An 18,121-nucleotide genomic window follows, 5' to 3' on the forward strand; every position below is an offset into this window, starting at 1 on the left:
TCTTAGCTTAAATATACAGTTCTTAAAAAGCAACAATGAAGTTTGAAGCTCTGCTGTTTTTCAGTTGGATAGCTAAAATTTAATGACTACTGCTAGAATCTGAATTTCAATTGTCATATGCTTAAATCCTTTCCTTGTTGGTATTGAGTTTCATTTCTCTAACTAATGGCTGTTAAAGGAAAAATATGCTTCAGCAAAAGCAAAATACTATTCTTGGCTGCCATTTCCCACTTATTTTAGCAACTGCCCAGCAGCCTTGTTCTGTCATTTATCTTAGTTCTACAAACTGGCAAAAAATATAGGATGCCTCTTGTCTCTCTAGAGTTTCCACTTACATATATCCTTTGCCTGTTCTACAATTCTTTTTTTTTTTTCCCTAAACAACAAAGAGGTGAATACTGATCCCTTCTACCAGGAAATCTTAACTGTGAGTGAAAAATATTCTTACTTACAGCTTTTTCAAAGTATTTTTTCTTTGATGTGATATAGTAACATTCTTTAAATAGATAAGCTCGACAGCTTTTACAACAAATTAACTGAACCTCAAATGACTCAACGGAGCACAAGTGGCTGTAGGAAATTGCCAAATATCATCTCTGCATATTTTAAGTAGCACTAAAGACTCCTATATTATTTAGGAATATGCTTAAGCCACTAAAAGAAGTCGGCAATTTTCATTGTTTTAGTAAGAAGATGGAAGTCTTTTAGTGGTATTAAAGCCAATATCAAAGAGTTCTTATCTCTGATTAATCTGATTAATGTCTAATCTGATTAATTTGGGTCACTAGAAGCTCCTGGTGCCCAAGAGAGAGGAAAAGCAAGAGATTCATTTTTCCTTGTTTCTCTATCTTACTATAATCACACATTCTATTTTTAAAGTGAAATATATGCTATAAAAAAGCATATCATGAAACTACAAACTTTATCATTTGTTTTAAATTAAATCAATCATGGTATATGAGACTTTCAAAATATTAAAATTTTTAAGAACAATGTCTATATTTCATTGTACATTATTTTTGCAGCCCAATTCACTGACAAAATTAACACTAGGTCTTAAAAGTCTGCAATCTATTTTACTACATTGTTACAAGTTAAAGATATGCAGAAGGAAAAGATAAAACAAAATTAACATCCAGACTGATTTTAGGAAGGCTATTTTACAATCACCTCATGCTTAAGGTCAGTCTTGGCTGACCTTCAGAGTCTGCTCTATTAGGAGTTAACTGAATTCTGAAGGTTAGTTCTTGAGAGGAATTGAAATTACATTTTTTAAAAAATAGTTATATCATTTATTTTCTAAGCACTGTTATTTAATACTGCTTACAGGGCTTCTTACTGTTATTTTCAACTGGTTTCTCTGTTTGTTTCTTCTTTAGGTATGTCACTTTTTCTACCAAGTAAAGCAGTCGTCCTCTAATTGTTAAATCACTATTTCCATCCAGAGCTCCATCTTCATCCAGCTCAATTCCTAAAATATAAAAGGCAGAAGAAATAAGGCATCTTTTGCAAACAGAAATTGGCTGCAGACCTTGCTATCTATTTTAGGTGAAAGTGATTTTTATCAGCATGGAACACACTCATGACCCAGGTTATGATTAAAACTTTAATGCAGAGAATATTCACCTATGGTACCTTCCCACTGTAAAATCAGACTACCAGGCACATCTTTGCCTCTTTAGGGTATAATATTCACCTGCAGGTTTTTGATTCCCTTATGACTATGCTTTTCTTGTTATCAAAAGAGGAAGTATACATAAAGCAGTTAAAAAACTTTAAGTTGCTACATAAAGGTCAATTATTATCATTATTGCTATGAAAATCACCTGTGAGCTCAGAGTTACAGCAGACAATATGAATCAGGCAGACAATCCTACCATTATTCTAGGATGTTCCTCAGCCATATGAACTGGTGTTATTAGTGCCATGTTTAATGATTCTCTGCGAACCCAGACTCTGGACCCCTTCCCCACATCCTGGCAGCTATTTCACCCTTACCTACAAAGGGCCTAGAACATTCTGGATCCTCAAGGCTCCAATTTTGTCTATTCCCCTCCAATTTTCAAAATTATCCCTCCCATCAACATTTTGCCTTTCAGTAATTAGTTGAATTCAGTTAGGTGTTAGCAAGAAAGCAGTCTGATTATTCAATTTAGGTAATTCACAATAAAGAATCCATGAATGATAGTCTTAAAAATCTGGGGTACAATTTTAAAAGAAGAACTAGGTAATGAATCTTTAAAATGTATATGGCAGATGTTTTAGAAGAGGGTCCTCTCAATACTCCTTAGCTCCTGCCCTCCATTTCACCTCTAGCAACTAAGAATAATGGTCAGCTATTTTGTGACCCATTTCTAAAAGGTTTATGGACACACGGACACAAATAGAATGAAATGCTATTTTCAATATGCTGAAGAAGGTTTTACAGAAATTCATTTCAAAACAAGCTGTTTAAAATTTAGAATATATATTCTGGTAGAAATAACATTACAAACAGTTTCTGGGATAGCCCATTAAAACCTATTTTTTTTTTCATAATAAGGCTCAGCTATAGCATTAAGAGCACTATAAAATCTAACCACAGTTTATAGCAACCTTTCAGGGAAAAACTAATTTCAAGTTTTAACTTGATATCATAGAAACACATCTCCCTTAGTGTAACTTTAAAAATAGGAATAATAAGTCTTCCTGTATCCCACACAGGTTCATATCAGCATCTGTAGAACTCCTGAAGCTCATGCAGCAGCAGGAGTGGAAAACAGAACACAAAGGAGTATTAATGGGCTAGAATGAATTGTTGAATGCATACACATACAACAATGTATAGCAAATAGTAGGCAGCAAGTCTGTCTTACACATACAAAATCAATGCCATCTATCTATTTCTTAACTTTTCCACTATTAATAAGTTACCAATCCTTATTAATGGAGTTTCCATATAAAGAATTCCCCAACCTAATAACACCACGGGTCTGGGCAAAAAATGTTGTTCTGAATCTCATGAGAGAGAATTGTGTAACACTGAGAAAAGAGATGAGAGTAAAGTGTGAATATTCAACATTTTCTTCATGAAAAGAAAGATTTACGAAACAAGTTCCAGTAATAAATCTCAAATGTAGATGAAATACAATTATGATGTCAGCTATCTATACTTTGGGATTACTTCTAACAATCTTGATGGTCAGTGTATTTTACTGAGTTTCTAAAAACTGTTTAGGGAAAATTGCAGTATAATTTTACAACAAAATTCAAAATTTTAAAGCAAAAAATGGTGAATTAAAATAATGACCCTTGAAAATATTACATTATGTATAAAGAAAAAAGCAAAAAATCTGAGTGAATTATCTTGCAAGTTAAGCTATTATAGTCTTCCCAATTAAAAATAGTAATTGAAAGAAAAATATTCTTATCTTCCTCACTAAATTGTACATATCATTAGAATTGTAAAAAATTTGAAAATTTATTAAATTTCAAACCAGCTTTACGTAAAGTGATGCTACTAGTAATGGGTTTGGCTTTTTTCAATCACTTCCAAAAACTTTAAACAAAAAATTCAGCACAATCCTCATAGTAAAGTGAACCATAACCCTGAAAAAGAAGCAGTAATTTAACTATAGCATATTCTGAGTGACTTGAATAATGAATAACTGAAAGAGAAGGGGATACTTAGTCTAGAAAAAAGGATACAAGGGTTGTTTTAAAATATACAAAGTACATTAATTTATAAACATGATTAATCTTCTTCTCTGGACCAAAAAACGGCAGTCAGAGAGAAGCATATTTGAGCTCAGTATCAGAAACTATTCTCTTATAGTTAAATATGTTCAAAATTAAATGTAATTCTTGCTTAGGGGATATTAAGCTCTTCCTGTTGAAAGCAATGAGAAATAAAACATTGGGTGACCATTGGTCAGAGGTAGCATAAGTGGTAGATTAGACTAGATAACCCTTAAGGTCTCTTTAAATAAGAATCTATGACTCAGTGAATCCATGCCTTATTTATGAAATGATACTCTTCTCATTTTATCATATGTCTTGTCCAGATAATTACTTTGGGATTTAAATACCACCAGAATAACATGGATCTTGGATTGTTTGAACTTGGTTTCCAGTCTTCCGGGAGATATTTCTGAGCCCCCAAAAGATTTCATATGTTAAATCAAATGATACAATAGTATGTCTCCACCCAGATCTGAGTGAACATCATTCAAATAAAATAGAAATCTCTGTACCTGTACACGTCTATTACTTAAGAAAAAAGAATGTACGGCAATTAATCTAGCTGCTTTTTTTCCCTAACAGAACCAAAAAATTTTAAGTAACTGTGAAAAGTTGTATAGTCTATCCCTCTCTTAAACCATATTAGAAAATCTCATCCCACTTTCAACAATGTTTATTCATTCAACAAGCAATTAAGTGCCAAATATGTGTTAGGTACAGTGGAACGAAGAAAGAAAACAACATTACCACAGTGTGTCATCAAATCTTCATGGAAGTCTAAGAGTTGGTCCCTAATGTCTTCTGGACATGGACATTCATTTTTCTCATCCTTAAAATTCAGGAGCATATTGATCTGACAGAAAGGAAGATAAAAGAACAAAATGTGAAGAGAACAATCTCCTAAGATATTTTAGAATAGGTATGAGGAAAGAAACTTCAAAACAAAAATGAGAAAATATCTTTTGACCTGGTAAAGGATTAAGAGTATTCAAAATCTGTTGCATATACAATTTTATTCTCAAAGGAATGCCAACTAGTGAAAAAGATCACACAGGCTCAAATTATTTCAAAGCTTCATAATACTGAAGAGGGCTCATATGGCATTAGCTTTCTTTTTCCCTAATTCCAATCTGTTAAAGTCAATTGAACTTTTAGAATATTTAACCTCAGTAATATAATCAAGGTGCAGCTAGGTAACAGTGGGGTAGAGCACTAGGCTGGGAATCAGGAATGCTCAACTTGCTGAGTTCAAATCCTCCTCAGACATTTACTATCTGTGTGACCCTGAACAAGTAACTTAACCCTGTTTCCCTCAGTTTCCTCATCTGTAAAATGAGCTAGAGAAAAAAATGGCAAACCACTCCAGTATCTGCCAAGAAAATCCCAAATGGGGTCATGAAGAGTTGAACACAACTAAAACAACTCAACAACATAACCAAATATGATTTGTTTCACTGTGTCTCCTCTTAGTTTCCATGACAATACCAACAGAATGAACTAATCTTCATTGACTCCTGCTGCAAAGTTGTGCACAAAATGTTTCTGCAAGATTAAAGAAACACTTTAAAGTAATTTGTGATCATAACAAGTAAAGGTTCAAAAAGGCAACCGTTGCATGAACACAAGACTGTTACCCCAAAGACAAAAGTAATGTGAAGGAATCATTATATCAGAGCACAAAGCACAGTATATAACGTATGGCTTAATTCCTCATGACATAGATCTGAATTAACTATACCGAGTGTAGATAAAAGGAATTTTCATTTCAGCTGGCTGGATTATACCTGCTCTTGAGGTGGAGATCGAAATTCCTTTGTTTTCCTAGCTGTTAATGCTGCAGACATGTTTAAGGCTTGCATAACTTCATTATATCGAAAACGCTGATTATCTTGAAGCTTAGCTACAAAATCATCTGAGAAGGCAACAATGGCTTCTATCCTGTGCCGTACCTGACAATCACAGAGGTACTGAAGTAGAAGACACATCTGAAAAGACAAAGATTATAACATATAATTTCTTCCCTCATAAAGATTAAACCTGTTCCAAGGAGAGTGTGTGTGTGTGTGTGTGTGTGTGTGTATATATATATATATCTGAAGTATATGTATGTATGTATGTAATTACATGTATGTGTGTATATATGTATATGTGTGCATACATCTATGTGTATACACACACACACACACATATATATATATATGTTACACATACATAATATAAAACTATATACCCACACACCATAGGCCATATACGGTAGAGATCTGCCTATTCATAGACTGATGCTGTCCAAGCTCAGAAAACTATTTAGTGTCATTCAACAGCAATTGTGATATTAATACATAGAAGAAGCTCTTTAACAAAAATATCATATTGTCTCTGGAGATGGAAATAGAACAAAATAATGAGCTCTGTAGAAGGTACTTATAATATATTAAGACACAACTTTTGAGTCATGATTTTGCACATATTTGTGCAAAACAAATTTACCATTTAAAAAAGTCATGTATCTCTGGGAATGGGAAGATATATCTTATCCTTACATATTTCTAACTAGCTAACATATCTAGTAATAAATTTTTCCAAAGCTAAAGGAAGAAAAATGGAAATTATTAATAAGAAAAGATAACTATGAATATGTTTTGTCATCTTTCTGATGCATTTTCCCAAAAAAACAGTAACAAAGCAACCTTGACAGTTTTAGAGCATCAGAGAAGATAAAAGTTCTTCTCTCTCTCCCCTTTTTGATGAATTAAAGGTTAACATCAATACTTCCTTATTTCAGGTACGATACTATCTTGCATGAGGGTGATCAACATATGAACTTAACTTCTAGGATCAAATATAAAATCTTTTTTTCAATTAAATCCCTTCACAACCTGGCCCAAATCCACCTTTCCAGCCCTGAAACACACTACTTGCCTTCATGTATGATCCAGCCAAACCTGTATACTACATGTATACTACAGTCCAGCTAACCCAGCCTTCTTACTGTGTCTCATACTCTATACTCCATCTCCCATCTAGGCATGGTGGGGCAGCCAATGCAAAGGCCTACATCTGGGCCTTTGCACTGGTTGTCCCTCCATACCAAAGATTTACTCTCTCCTCAACCTACACACCTATTAGAGTTCCCTAATTTCCTTCAAGTCTAAGTCCTCCAATTACTAGTCTAATTCCTCTTTTTCCAAAATTACTTTGTATCTATTTTGTATGTATATTTTTATAGCTCTGTATGGATATGCATTTTTTCCTTCCTAGACAGTAAGATACCTGAGGGCAGTCTGTTTCACCTTTGTTTTTGTTCCCATAGTACCTGGCACAGAATTGGTGCTGTACATACATATGTACATACATACATGCATATGCACACAAACATACATGCAAGATTTCAAATGTACATCAGAATTTGACAATCCATTACAAGAGAGGGTTAAAATAAAAATTCTAAATCATATGGTGAGAGTTACAGAAAAAAAAAATTTCCTAAATTCCATAAAATTACCTGCAATTTAACAGGCTCAGGAAGTTTCATTTGAAGCAATCCTTCCTTGGGTATCTTTTCTCCTTTGGTCTCTTCTTCACTTCCTCCCTCCAGCACTGGGTCTTCAGTGTTAAGTTCCTTCTCCAGCACTTCATTCTCTTCCTCCTGATTGGCAGCTTCTTTAAAAACACTGGGCTCAATCAGCTGCAAAATGTGCTTCAAATCCTCATTATTAAAGATCCCCATGATTAGTAGGGTATAGAAAAGTTTAATGAGAGGTACAAAGAGGAATTCAGTAGTCCCCCCTACTGGGTCCCGAGCATGGAGGCTGCCCTCTTTAACTGCTTCAGTCAGCATCTGTATGGTCTTGGATTTTAAGATGTCCAGTGGGAACTCAGGGCTATATTGGTAGTACTCATTACTAACACTTACGAAACTGGGAGATGAAAACTGCATCCTTGGCCTCAAGGAAGTGCTGAGGCCTATCCCTGGGAGGCCATGCTTTTTGTTCTCATCAGGGAAAAGGGTGATGCTCTTTGTCTCATCTGTCATGGGGACAATGAATTCATTGTTCATCATCAGCCTGGCGGTAGCATAAGAGCTAAGGTGAATGTCAATCAGCAGGTCATAATAGCCTGTGCGCAACAGGCCTGGCATGTACTTGTTCTCAATGGCATAGAGAAGCTGGGGTTCATCCACATGGCTGCATAAGGCATGGGCCACTCTGTTGTTCCCGAGAGCACAGACAGCTGAGTACAAGCGGAGGGTATGATAGTGAAACTTTAACAATTCCTCTTGTTCTGTCAATTCTAATATATCTACAGACCTGCAAAAGGTTAGAGGTATTAGCAACAAGCTTAAAAATTTTTTTTTAAATTCTGCATTACAGAAAAAATTTGGGAATAGTAGATATAAAGTTATTTATATAGATATTAATATACTTTCAATATTGACAGCTGAGACCACTATTTTAATAAGCAATGAAAATCAGAACTTCCAAAAATATATATTAAAGGGTATTTACCCATATTATAAGAGATGCATTTTTTTTTACAAAAGGAAATAGCCCAGGCACTGTTCAAATAATGTCATATCTTCAGATATACTATCACTGAATATTGCTATTTTGGGGGGGGGGGGAAGCAAGGCAATTGGGGTTAAGTGACTTGCCCAAGGTCACACAGCTAATAAGTGTCAAGGTCTGAGGCCTGATTTGAACTCAGGTCCTCCTGACTCCAGGGCCAGTGCTCTATTCACTGTGACACCTACCTGCCCTATAACCGACATTTTAAGAGTTATTTGTGCATATGCCATACCTACTTCCCTGCTAGACTTCAACCTCCAGAGGGTAGAGTCTACATCTTAACCAATCCTCATATTTTTCCTAGTGATTAGTATTCTTTACACAATAGGCACTTTGCCTATTTGTTGAATGTTTGAATTTGTTGTTTGTTGAAATGAATTTTTAAAATGCATCTGAAGGTAGTTAAAGTATAAATTTAGTCAATGTCTACTCTAAGCCCTTTTGGTAGCCAGACAAATGGAAGCAAATCTGCATCTTTTTTATTATAGCATACATATTACACATGCCCAAACTATGTCTAAAGTGGAATCTTTGCTCTTCATGCAGAATTCATCTAAATACCACATGGTTCCTTTTGGAAATCCAAAAATACCTCGAGGGTTTTATCACACTGGGCACTATAAGAAGTAACTTAATTCCTTATAAAAACAATCATTATTAAAGCTTCAATTTTATGAACTGAATTATTAAACAAAATATATATGAGGTAGAGGCAAAGGGGTTGGGGAAAGACACTGATCTTAATAGTAAAGGGAAATCCCAAGTGAGGAAACCTCCTCTCCCAATAGGGGTCAGCATCTTCTCTGTTATTTGTAATCACAGAGAGGGGCCTAGAGTACTGGGAGGTTTAGTCATTTGTCCAGGATCATACAGACTATATTTACCAGAGGTGGGAAGATACGTTTATGATTTCTGCTTCTGTCATATCATAAGTATTTGACTATAATTAAAATACACATACACAGACATTAACACTTACCCCCAAATTGAAAGAAGCAAAATCATGAGAATTTCAAAGCTGAAGTGTTAGTACTCAAAACAAAGGGACATCATTAATGTACATGGCTCCAATTATATATAAACCTCCAAAGATAATTACTTAATACAAGTGTGGACTCATGTGGTGATAACACTTTAAAAAAAGTTTTATGATGTAAAACCTCGAAAAGAGACCCCCAGTTCTAAAGTTATTGAAAATGAGATTGTCTCCTACATTTGCTCAAGCAAAAGAAAACAGATATGTACCACTTCAAATCTTTAATTTTAAATCCTGGATCTTCACCCAGAGTGTCTCTCTTCTATCAGAGAGGGTACTTGCATATTTTATATATGCTGTCAGAAATATTATAGATAAAATGACATCAATCATTTTCTGGGTCTCCAGCACAGTTACTAAATGTATGTTATACCAAATTTAAACAAACTGAATTTTTTCACTAAGCATTTGATTGGAAAAATCAAATTCCAATTTTGACTCAAAGAAAAGAGTATCTTACCAGTCAAAGGTAATTAATTGTGTTTTATTTTGTTTTGTTTTGCTTTTTGTAACAACCATTTCCCCCCAAAAAGTCCAAGGCTCTTATGTTAAAAAAAACAACCAAACAAAAACAACCTGTTCTCTTCTGGGATGTGAAGGGACATGAACTGCAAAGGATCCACACACTGCACTAGCCAGCCTTGGCGTTCACTGATTCGAGAAACATCCACTTTCAGAAACTGGTTTGGCATCCTGCTCCAAAGAACATGTGTGAGAAACTGCACATGGAGGCGTGGAGGGCACTGTGGGATGGGGTTTTTATGCTCACTCTTGAATAATCCAGCTGACAGAGGCATTACATTCTAAGAAAAGCAAAGCAGAGGAAAAGACCACTTACAATAATTCTGCAATCTAACAGTAGTTGATATTTACATATCATTTAATATTCTACAAAGAACCTTCTTCACAACACTGTGAGGTTGGTAGTACATGTATTATTGTACTTCTTTAGAAAGTGGGTCAAGTGGGACTCAGGTTAAATATCTGACTAGAGCTACATAGTTTGTGACAGATGTCATTCAGTCATTTTTCAGTCATGTCTGACTCTTCATGACCCTGTTTGGTGTTTTCTTGGCAAAGATACTGGAGTAGTTTCCCATTTCCTTCTCCAGCTCATTTTACAGATGAGGAAAATGAGCTAAGTGACTTGCTTAGGGTCACACAGCTGGTAAGTGTTGAGGCCAGATTTGAACTCAATAAGATGAACCTTGCTGATCCCAGGCCTTGCACTTTATACACGACGCTATCTAGTTGTCTGCTTGTGACAAAGCTGAGGCTCAAATCCTATCAGACTGTAAGTTCTTCAAGGGCAGAAGCTATAAATTTTTATCTTTGTTTTTATAACTAATATTTATTTAGTTGAATATTGGTGGGGTTTTGTTTGGTTGGGTCTCAGAAGAAAGAGAAACCAAAAGTAGAACCTACGGAGAAGGATATTAGAGATTGATGTGAGAAAAAAAAAACTTCCTAAGAAGTTCAAAGGTGCAATGTGATGTCTCAATAAGTTATAAGTTCCCTATACCTAGAAGTCTTCTAGTAAGGAAATGATGTTCAGATAGGAGTTAAATCAATCAACAAGCATTTACCAAGCACAATGGAAAAGAGACTACAGTGGGGAGATGAAGTAAGAAAAGCAATTCGGAGGCTGTTGTAAAAATCTAGGTGAGATATGAAGCAGGTCTGAACTAAAGTGATAGCTAGGTAAGTAGAGAAAAAGAGTGGGAAATGAAAGATGTTTTCAAAGTTTTCAAATTAAAATCCTTGGATGAGGTTGATGCCTTAGTTAAGAACATGAAAGACTGAAACAATGATGGTACTTTGGGAAAGGGGTAGCATTAGGGTAAAAATAATGAGTTCATTTTTCAATATTCAGTATTCAATATTATTCAATATTCAATATTTGTGATATTTAAAGGACATCTAGTTTGAAATGTCCTATCAGCAATTAGTAATGTGGGACTGATATTCAGGGGGAAAAGACTAGATATCTAGATCTGCATCATCTACATTAGGATAATAATTTTGTTTTACATTTTCTGCAGAGATACTGATTTATTAAAGTTTTGGTGAAAAGTAATAACATCTCTGGAGTTCCTGACTCACTTTGCTACCCTTAGGCTCCTTCAGCTTCCTTCAGCCTTGACCTGGAAATCGGGCTTCAATTCACTGGTGACATTTTGGCCTTTCCCCCTCCCAGGGGATGGCTGTGGTGACAGCCTCTGACCCATATTTCTTCTTTCCATTCAGACTTTTCTTCATTTGACCCTGACAGCCTGACACTGGGCTTTCTATGGCCCCATTCACCACTAACTAAGGTTTCTACATCTTCCCTTATCAGTCACTGTGTCAGTGTCAGCAGCCTGATCCTCAAGGCACTGTGAGGCCAGACATAGTCTGGCCCCATGCCATTAGCTCCGGGCAATGGCTGCTACTTATTTGTCTTCTTCCTTTTCCTTCTCTTCTTCTCTGTACCTGTAGCATAAGGTTCTCCTTACTGCCCTCAGACTGACTTAGCTCCCTCTTGGATCTTCCTGCATTTATCTTCTTAGTGTTGAGTGAGAAGCCTACTGCCTATTTCTGGCCCCACAGTGGCTGCATCCTCCTCGCTCTGGGAGACTCTGAACTTCCTTATGAAGGTGTATGTGTAGCAGTTTCAGGAGCACCTACATTATGTCCTACAGCCAGGGTTTCACCACTGGCCAGGTACCAAAGAATAGCATTGTTTGATGAGGAACAAGAAGAAAGACCATCGGCAAAGCCAGCTGTTTCTCCAGTCACCACAGTAGTCCAGGAAACTCACATAACTACAGGGCAAACTTGATTGCCTTAGAGACGTGCCTTTTGACTGAATCCAAATTTTATGGAACAAATTCTTTTATTTTTATTAATATATTTTTGTTCATCTTTTATATTTTTATTTTATTTTTAAAATGAATGTATTTAAAATACCAAAGAATAAAACAAATTTCAACAAAACAATCCTCCCAGATTGACCAGCACAATTAGAACATTAGTAAGTCATAAGGGCTGAATTGATGGCTGCTACACTAATTATTTAGTTCTAACTCCCCCTCCCCCACTAATTATTTAGTTCTAACTCCTCCCCCACCCCACCTCCATGCTGGTACTACTACTGCACAAGGCAATTGGCAAGAGCTTAAGGGGGTCAAGTACACCAATCTATTATCAGCTTTTGACAACAGTGCGCTGTGTTTTTGTTTGAAGTGGAATTTGTGAATAGTTACACAGCTCGATGGTATTTTTAAATTCTGTCTGCTTAACAGTCCATCATGTAAAAGAAGACCAAGAGAACACTGAAGGAAGAAAACAGATTTTTTTTAAAATTTATTTTTAGTTTTCAACATTCATTTCCGTAAGATTTTGAGTTCTAAATTTTCTCCCCATTTCTCCCTTACCCCCACCCCAAGATGGCATGCATTCTGATTACCCCTTCCCCCAGTCTGCCCTCCCTTCTATCACCCCACCCCACCCCCTTATTCCCTTCTCCCTTACTTTCTTGTAGGGCAAGATGGATTTCTATACCCCATTGCCTGTAAATCTTATTTCCAAGTTCCATGTAAAAACAATTTTTAACATTTGTTTTTAAAACTATATTCTCTCCCTTCTTCCCTCCCCACCTGCCCTCATTGAGAAGGCAAGCAATTCAATACAGTTTATACATGTGTAGTTATGCAAAACACTTCCATAATAGTCTTGCTGTGAAAGACAACTATATTTCCCTCCATCCTATCCCACCCCACATTTATTCTATTTTCTTCTTTGACCCTGTCCCTTTTCAAAAGTGTTAGCTTCTGACTACCCAACCCCCTCCTCCAATCTGTCCTCCCTTCTATCACCCTACCCCCTAACCCCCATCTTATCCCCTTCCTCCCTTCTTTCCTGTAGGATAAGATATCCTACTGAATGTGTTTGATATTCCCTCCTTAAGCCAAATCCGATGTCACCTCCTCCCTCTTCCCTTCCATTGTAACAGCTTTTTCTTGCCTCTTTTATGTCAGACAATTTACCCCATTCTATCTCTCCCTTTCTCTCAATATACTCCTCTCTTACCCCTTAATTTTATTTTTTAGATATCATCCCTAGAAAACAGATTTTTTTTAATGAGGATTGGGAATTGCAATGTTATCTTGTTTCTGCTAAAGATAATTTGCTTGCTTTGTGACATTGCAATATTAACATTAAAGAAATTCAATGCTCATCAGCATTATAACACTCATAAGGACTGCAAATATTTTAAACTAGAGGGAGAGGCACAAGAGGTTGCTGTATTGCAGAAATTAAAAGACGAAAAGCAAAAGCGAAGACAATTCTTTCAAGCAGCAATAAGACCTGGAAATAATGCCACTGAAGCAACTTACAAAGCAGTTTATACACTTAGGGAAAAAGGGAAGCTATTCAGTGATGTAGAAATTGTGAAAGAACGCATTGTCAAAAGTGTAGGATGCTTTAGATCCTGATAATGTTTCAAAGTACAAACAACTGCCTCTTTTAAGGAGAACCAGAACTGATCAGCAGCATGAATTAACTTTCTACTTAATAGAACAACTTCATGCAATACTTCAAATGGAAAATAATATATTATTTAATTACTTTGGATAAATCAAGTGATACTACTGACCTGGAGCAGGTTTTATACTTCATTTGGTGCACAACAGAAGATTTTCTTTGCTATGATGAGTTACTCACTTTGGGCATTCTTGCAAACAGAACGCAGGAAATAGCCAACAACTTTCAAGACAAATGTGGTGAAGTTGGACTGAATTTGGTAAATCTAAGTGAGGGTATGTACAGATGGCGCACCTTCCATGACAGGAAAACATGAAGGGCTTATTGCACAGATAAAAAATATTAACTGATCCAGATGTTCTCATTTTTTTTCATTGTATCTTGCATCAGCAAAATCTGTGCTAAAGCTACCATTTTAAGTGACACTTTGCAACAAGGTATAAGTATTGTTAACTATATTCATGCAGATACAACACTGCATTGTCAGTTTTGTAACATGCTAAAGTTAAACTATGAGGTATTCAGTGTGGATTTGCCATATCATTCTAAAGTGTGTTGGCTATCACAGGGACAAGTGTTAGCCAAAATTTTATCTCTGCAAGAACAGATAGTTAAACTTCATGAAGAACAGAATCAGTGATGTGAATTTTTGAAAAAATATTTCTAGAGGAATGCTGCATTTCTGTGTGATTGTCAAATCAAAAGGACTTGAATATCTTTTTGCAAGGTAAAACTAAGTTTATGTATGATATGTGGCAAAAAAATCCAAGTATTTCCAAAAAAAGCCAGTTTTTTCAAAACACTTCTTCAAAAGGAAATTTCTGATGAATATTTTCCCCAGTTAGCAAAGGTCAATGATCAGCAGGATGATATACATGAATCATTTGAAGAATAGCAGCTGTTATAAACCTATTAATTGGAGAATACAATGAAAGGTTCACTGACTCTGGAATCATGATATCACACTCAAATTAGCATTTCACCTAGTTGATATCACCAAGGCACCTAAAGAATTACAGATGGAATTGATTGAGCTCTCAGTAGATGGCATTTTAAAGTCATTGTTTGATGCTAAGAAAGGTCCAAATGAAATATGGAAAAATGCAGTAGAATATCCATGCCTTACAAAACATGCCTGAAAAATGCTTTATTGCTTTTCAACCACTTATTGCAGTGAATCTACATTCTCCTACCTAGCCCAAATTAAGATGCCCTTAAGGTCAAAAATGACTGATACTCATCCAGAGGATCAACTGAAACTATGGACCTCCATGCTGCAACCAAATATTCAAATGCTTTCCAACAAAAAGCAGATGCAAAAAAGTCATTAAAAAGTAAATGTTAAAATTAACAAACATTTTTCATTTTCTGAAATTAAGTACAAAAATTATTGTTTTATTTTTACAAAATAATGTACATATTTAAGTACATCTAATTGAAGTTTCTTGAATGTAGCCTTGTTTGATTACAGCTAAATATTAATGCAGCTTTCCAACACAAAAAGTTTCCCTACCCCTGGTCCAGGGCATCCCTATTGACTCTTAGAATAAATTTTTATTACATTTTTATATCATCTTTTTTCAATTTCTATTTTTATATGTTTTATGATGTACATAATTATTAATACAGTAGTACATGTAAATAATTAAAAAATAGGTAACAAACATTTGTAGCAAATGGTTAAAAATTTCAAAATGATAAGAATACATGATGAAAAAAAGGTTAGAGCCCAGTACTCCTGACTTCACTCACCAGAAACTAATTTATACATAGCAAAGTTAAAAGTTTCTGTAAAATGGGGATAATGATATCATTTACCTCAAGGGTTACTGTGAGGATCAGTCAGTCAACAAGTATTCATTGAGTACTTATTAGGTACAAGCACCATACTAAGCGGTAAGAATACACAGAGAGGAAAACACATGATCCTTGCTCTAAACAAGCTTACATTCTAATGGTTCCCCATTATGTATTCTAATGGTTCTCCATAGTGGTCAATATGTCAATAGTCAATGTATACAAGATGTATGTACTTGGAAGGTACTAGTATACTCTAGAAAGACCAGGAAAGGCCTCCTACAGAATGCAGGCTATAACCTGAGTCTTAAAAGAAGCCAGGGAAGTTAGGAATTGGAGGTGGGGAAGGAAGCCAATCCAGGCATGGGGAACAGCCAGTGAAAGGAATGGAGTTGGGAAATGGAGTGTTATATGAATAGAATGTCAAATAGGCCAGGGTAACTGGATCATGGACAGTGTAGAGAGGAAAAAAGTGTAAGGAGACTGGAAAAGTAGGACAGGGCCAAGTTATCAAGGTCTTTAAATGCAAACAGAGGATACTATATTTCAACTTAGAAGTAATGAGAAATTACTGAGGTTTACTGGATAGGGGGGTAACATGGCAAGATTAGCATTTTAGAAAAATCATTTTGGTAGCCAAAGGAAAAACAGATTAAAGTGGTCAAAGACTTGAGGTAGAATAACCAATCAGAAAGCTATTGCAAAAGTATAAGCAAAAGGTAATAAGGGCCTGAACTAGGAGGGTGGTTGTATGATTTGAAAGAAAAGGACATATATGAAAAGGTAAGAACAAAAAGATCAGATAATGCAGATCCCCAAAATTTTAGTGCAGTTTTAATCTATTAAAGCTTATTGGATGGATGGTGTGAATACAAATGAAGAGTCAAGGATGACACTGAGGTTGTAAGCCCAAGTGACTGGAAAAATGATTGTACTCTTGATGGTAAAAGGAAATGTGAGAAGAGAGGAGGATTTGAGAGAAAATAAAACGAGTTCTGTTTTGGACATGTTAAGTTTGAGATGCCCATGAGATATACAAACTGAGATGTCCAAAAGGCAGTTGGTGATACAGGACTGGAGAAACACTGGGGCCAGATATATAGATCTGGGAATTATCTGCTTAGAGATGATAACTGAACTCATGTGAGCTGAGAGAGGGAGAACTAAAGAGGGACACGGGCAGACCTTGGAGAATGGGCATGACTTGGATGAAAATCCAGCAAAAGAGACTGAGGAGTGGTCAGACAAATGGGTAGAAAACTAGGATAGTAGAGTGTTGCAAAAACTTAAGGAAGAAAGAGAGTAACCACAGGGAGCAGGTGTCAAATAGTGTCAAATACATAAATAGGTTATGGATGAAGACCGAGAAAATGTCATTAAATTTGGCAATTAAGAAATCACCGGTAACTTCATAGAAAATAGTTTTAGTTGAATGATGAAGTTGAGATAAACTGATATAGGAGACATTTGGGTGAGCAAAATTACTACAAATACTGGTTAGCACCTTCACCTGAAATTTATAGGCTTAGAGAAAGTTTCCCAGAGCAAGGAGAGACTAAATGATTTGCCTAGCCACTGTGGGGACTTGAAACATGGCCAGTTTTCTATTCGCTACAAGATAATATGCACATTCAGCCCCACCCTTTTCAACTTTTCCCTACTCTTAGTGATTTGAAAATCACAAAAATCACTGAACAATTAATGAAAGTCAATGTTTCTAGATTTTATTATACTCTCCAAATTCTCAAGCCAGATACATTTCATATACAAACTTTTCTCTGGAAATTAAGCATTATCAGTAAACATTTAATTTTTCAGGTCAATAAAGCCAGTTCTTCTTTTGGTCTTATTAATGCCAATGGTGTTCTAATGCAGCCTTTTTCAAAGTGTGGTCTAGGGTCCCCTGAAGGGTCAAAATTACCTTTCATAATAATGCTAAGACATTTTAATTTCTAATATGATAAATAGAAATATAATCAATGTAAACAAACGCTTATGGTGGAGAGGAGGGGCCTTCAATAATTTTTAGGAGTGTTAAAGGGGTACTGAAACCAAAAAGTTTGAGAACTGCTGTCCTCATGTATGCATTCAGAAGCTGAAGGGCTCATTAAAAAGAGAGTCTATGTTGGGAGACACTGAGAGTTTGCTATACCCAATGCTAATAAAATACCCAATTCAACCTGATAAGACAGTTGGCTATGAATCCCGTTACAAAAAAAAAAGGAAATTCCCTTACTCACCTTTATCCTTCCTAACTCGAACTGGAAAACATTAGGGCTTGTGGCTTGTGCAAAAACTGCAGGAAATAATTTTGTACTTGGCTCAACCTAAAATAATAAATAAATATAAGAACTGAAAAATAGCAAGAAATTCTAAGATAATATATTTTTGGAATTACTAAGGAATAAATCATAGAAAGTAACTGCAGAATCTTCCCTCATATTTTGAATATCTTTCAAAAAATAGCTATAGAGTG

At 35.6% G+C, this 18,121-nt stretch overlaps 1 protein-coding gene across 5 annotated transcripts in view; it reads right to left on the bottom strand.

The window, feature by feature from the left end:
- The window catches only part of RYR2 (ryanodine receptor 2), an 828,134-nt gene that overhangs the window by 302,439 nt on the left and 507,574 nt on the right, over positions 1–18,121 (bottom strand). For 4 of the 5 annotated variants that reach the window (XM_036753924.1, XM_036753927.1, XM_036753925.1 and 1 more), the window contains 6 exons: positions 17,886–17,972; positions 9,898–10,124; positions 7,223–8,027; positions 5,505–5,705; positions 4,468–4,573; positions 1,328–1,471 (listed from right to left, as the gene is read on the bottom strand). In XM_036753924.1, the coding sequence (XP_036609819.1) occupies positions 1,328–1,471; positions 4,468–4,573; positions 5,505–5,705; positions 7,223–8,027; positions 9,898–10,124; positions 17,886–17,972 (1,570 nt within the window). The remainder of the gene's footprint in view (positions 1–1,327; positions 1,472–4,467; positions 4,574–5,504; positions 5,706–7,222; positions 8,028–9,897; positions 10,125–17,885; positions 17,973–18,121) is intronic. The other variant, XM_036753926.1, reaches the window with a different exon arrangement.

Source organism: Trichosurus vulpecula, chromosome 4 (genome assembly GCF_011100635.1).
Source record: "Trichosurus vulpecula isolate mTriVul1 chromosome 4, mTriVul1.pri, whole genome shotgun sequence".
NCBI classification, from domain to species: Eukaryota; Metazoa; Chordata; class Mammalia; order Diprotodontia; family Phalangeridae; genus Trichosurus; species Trichosurus vulpecula.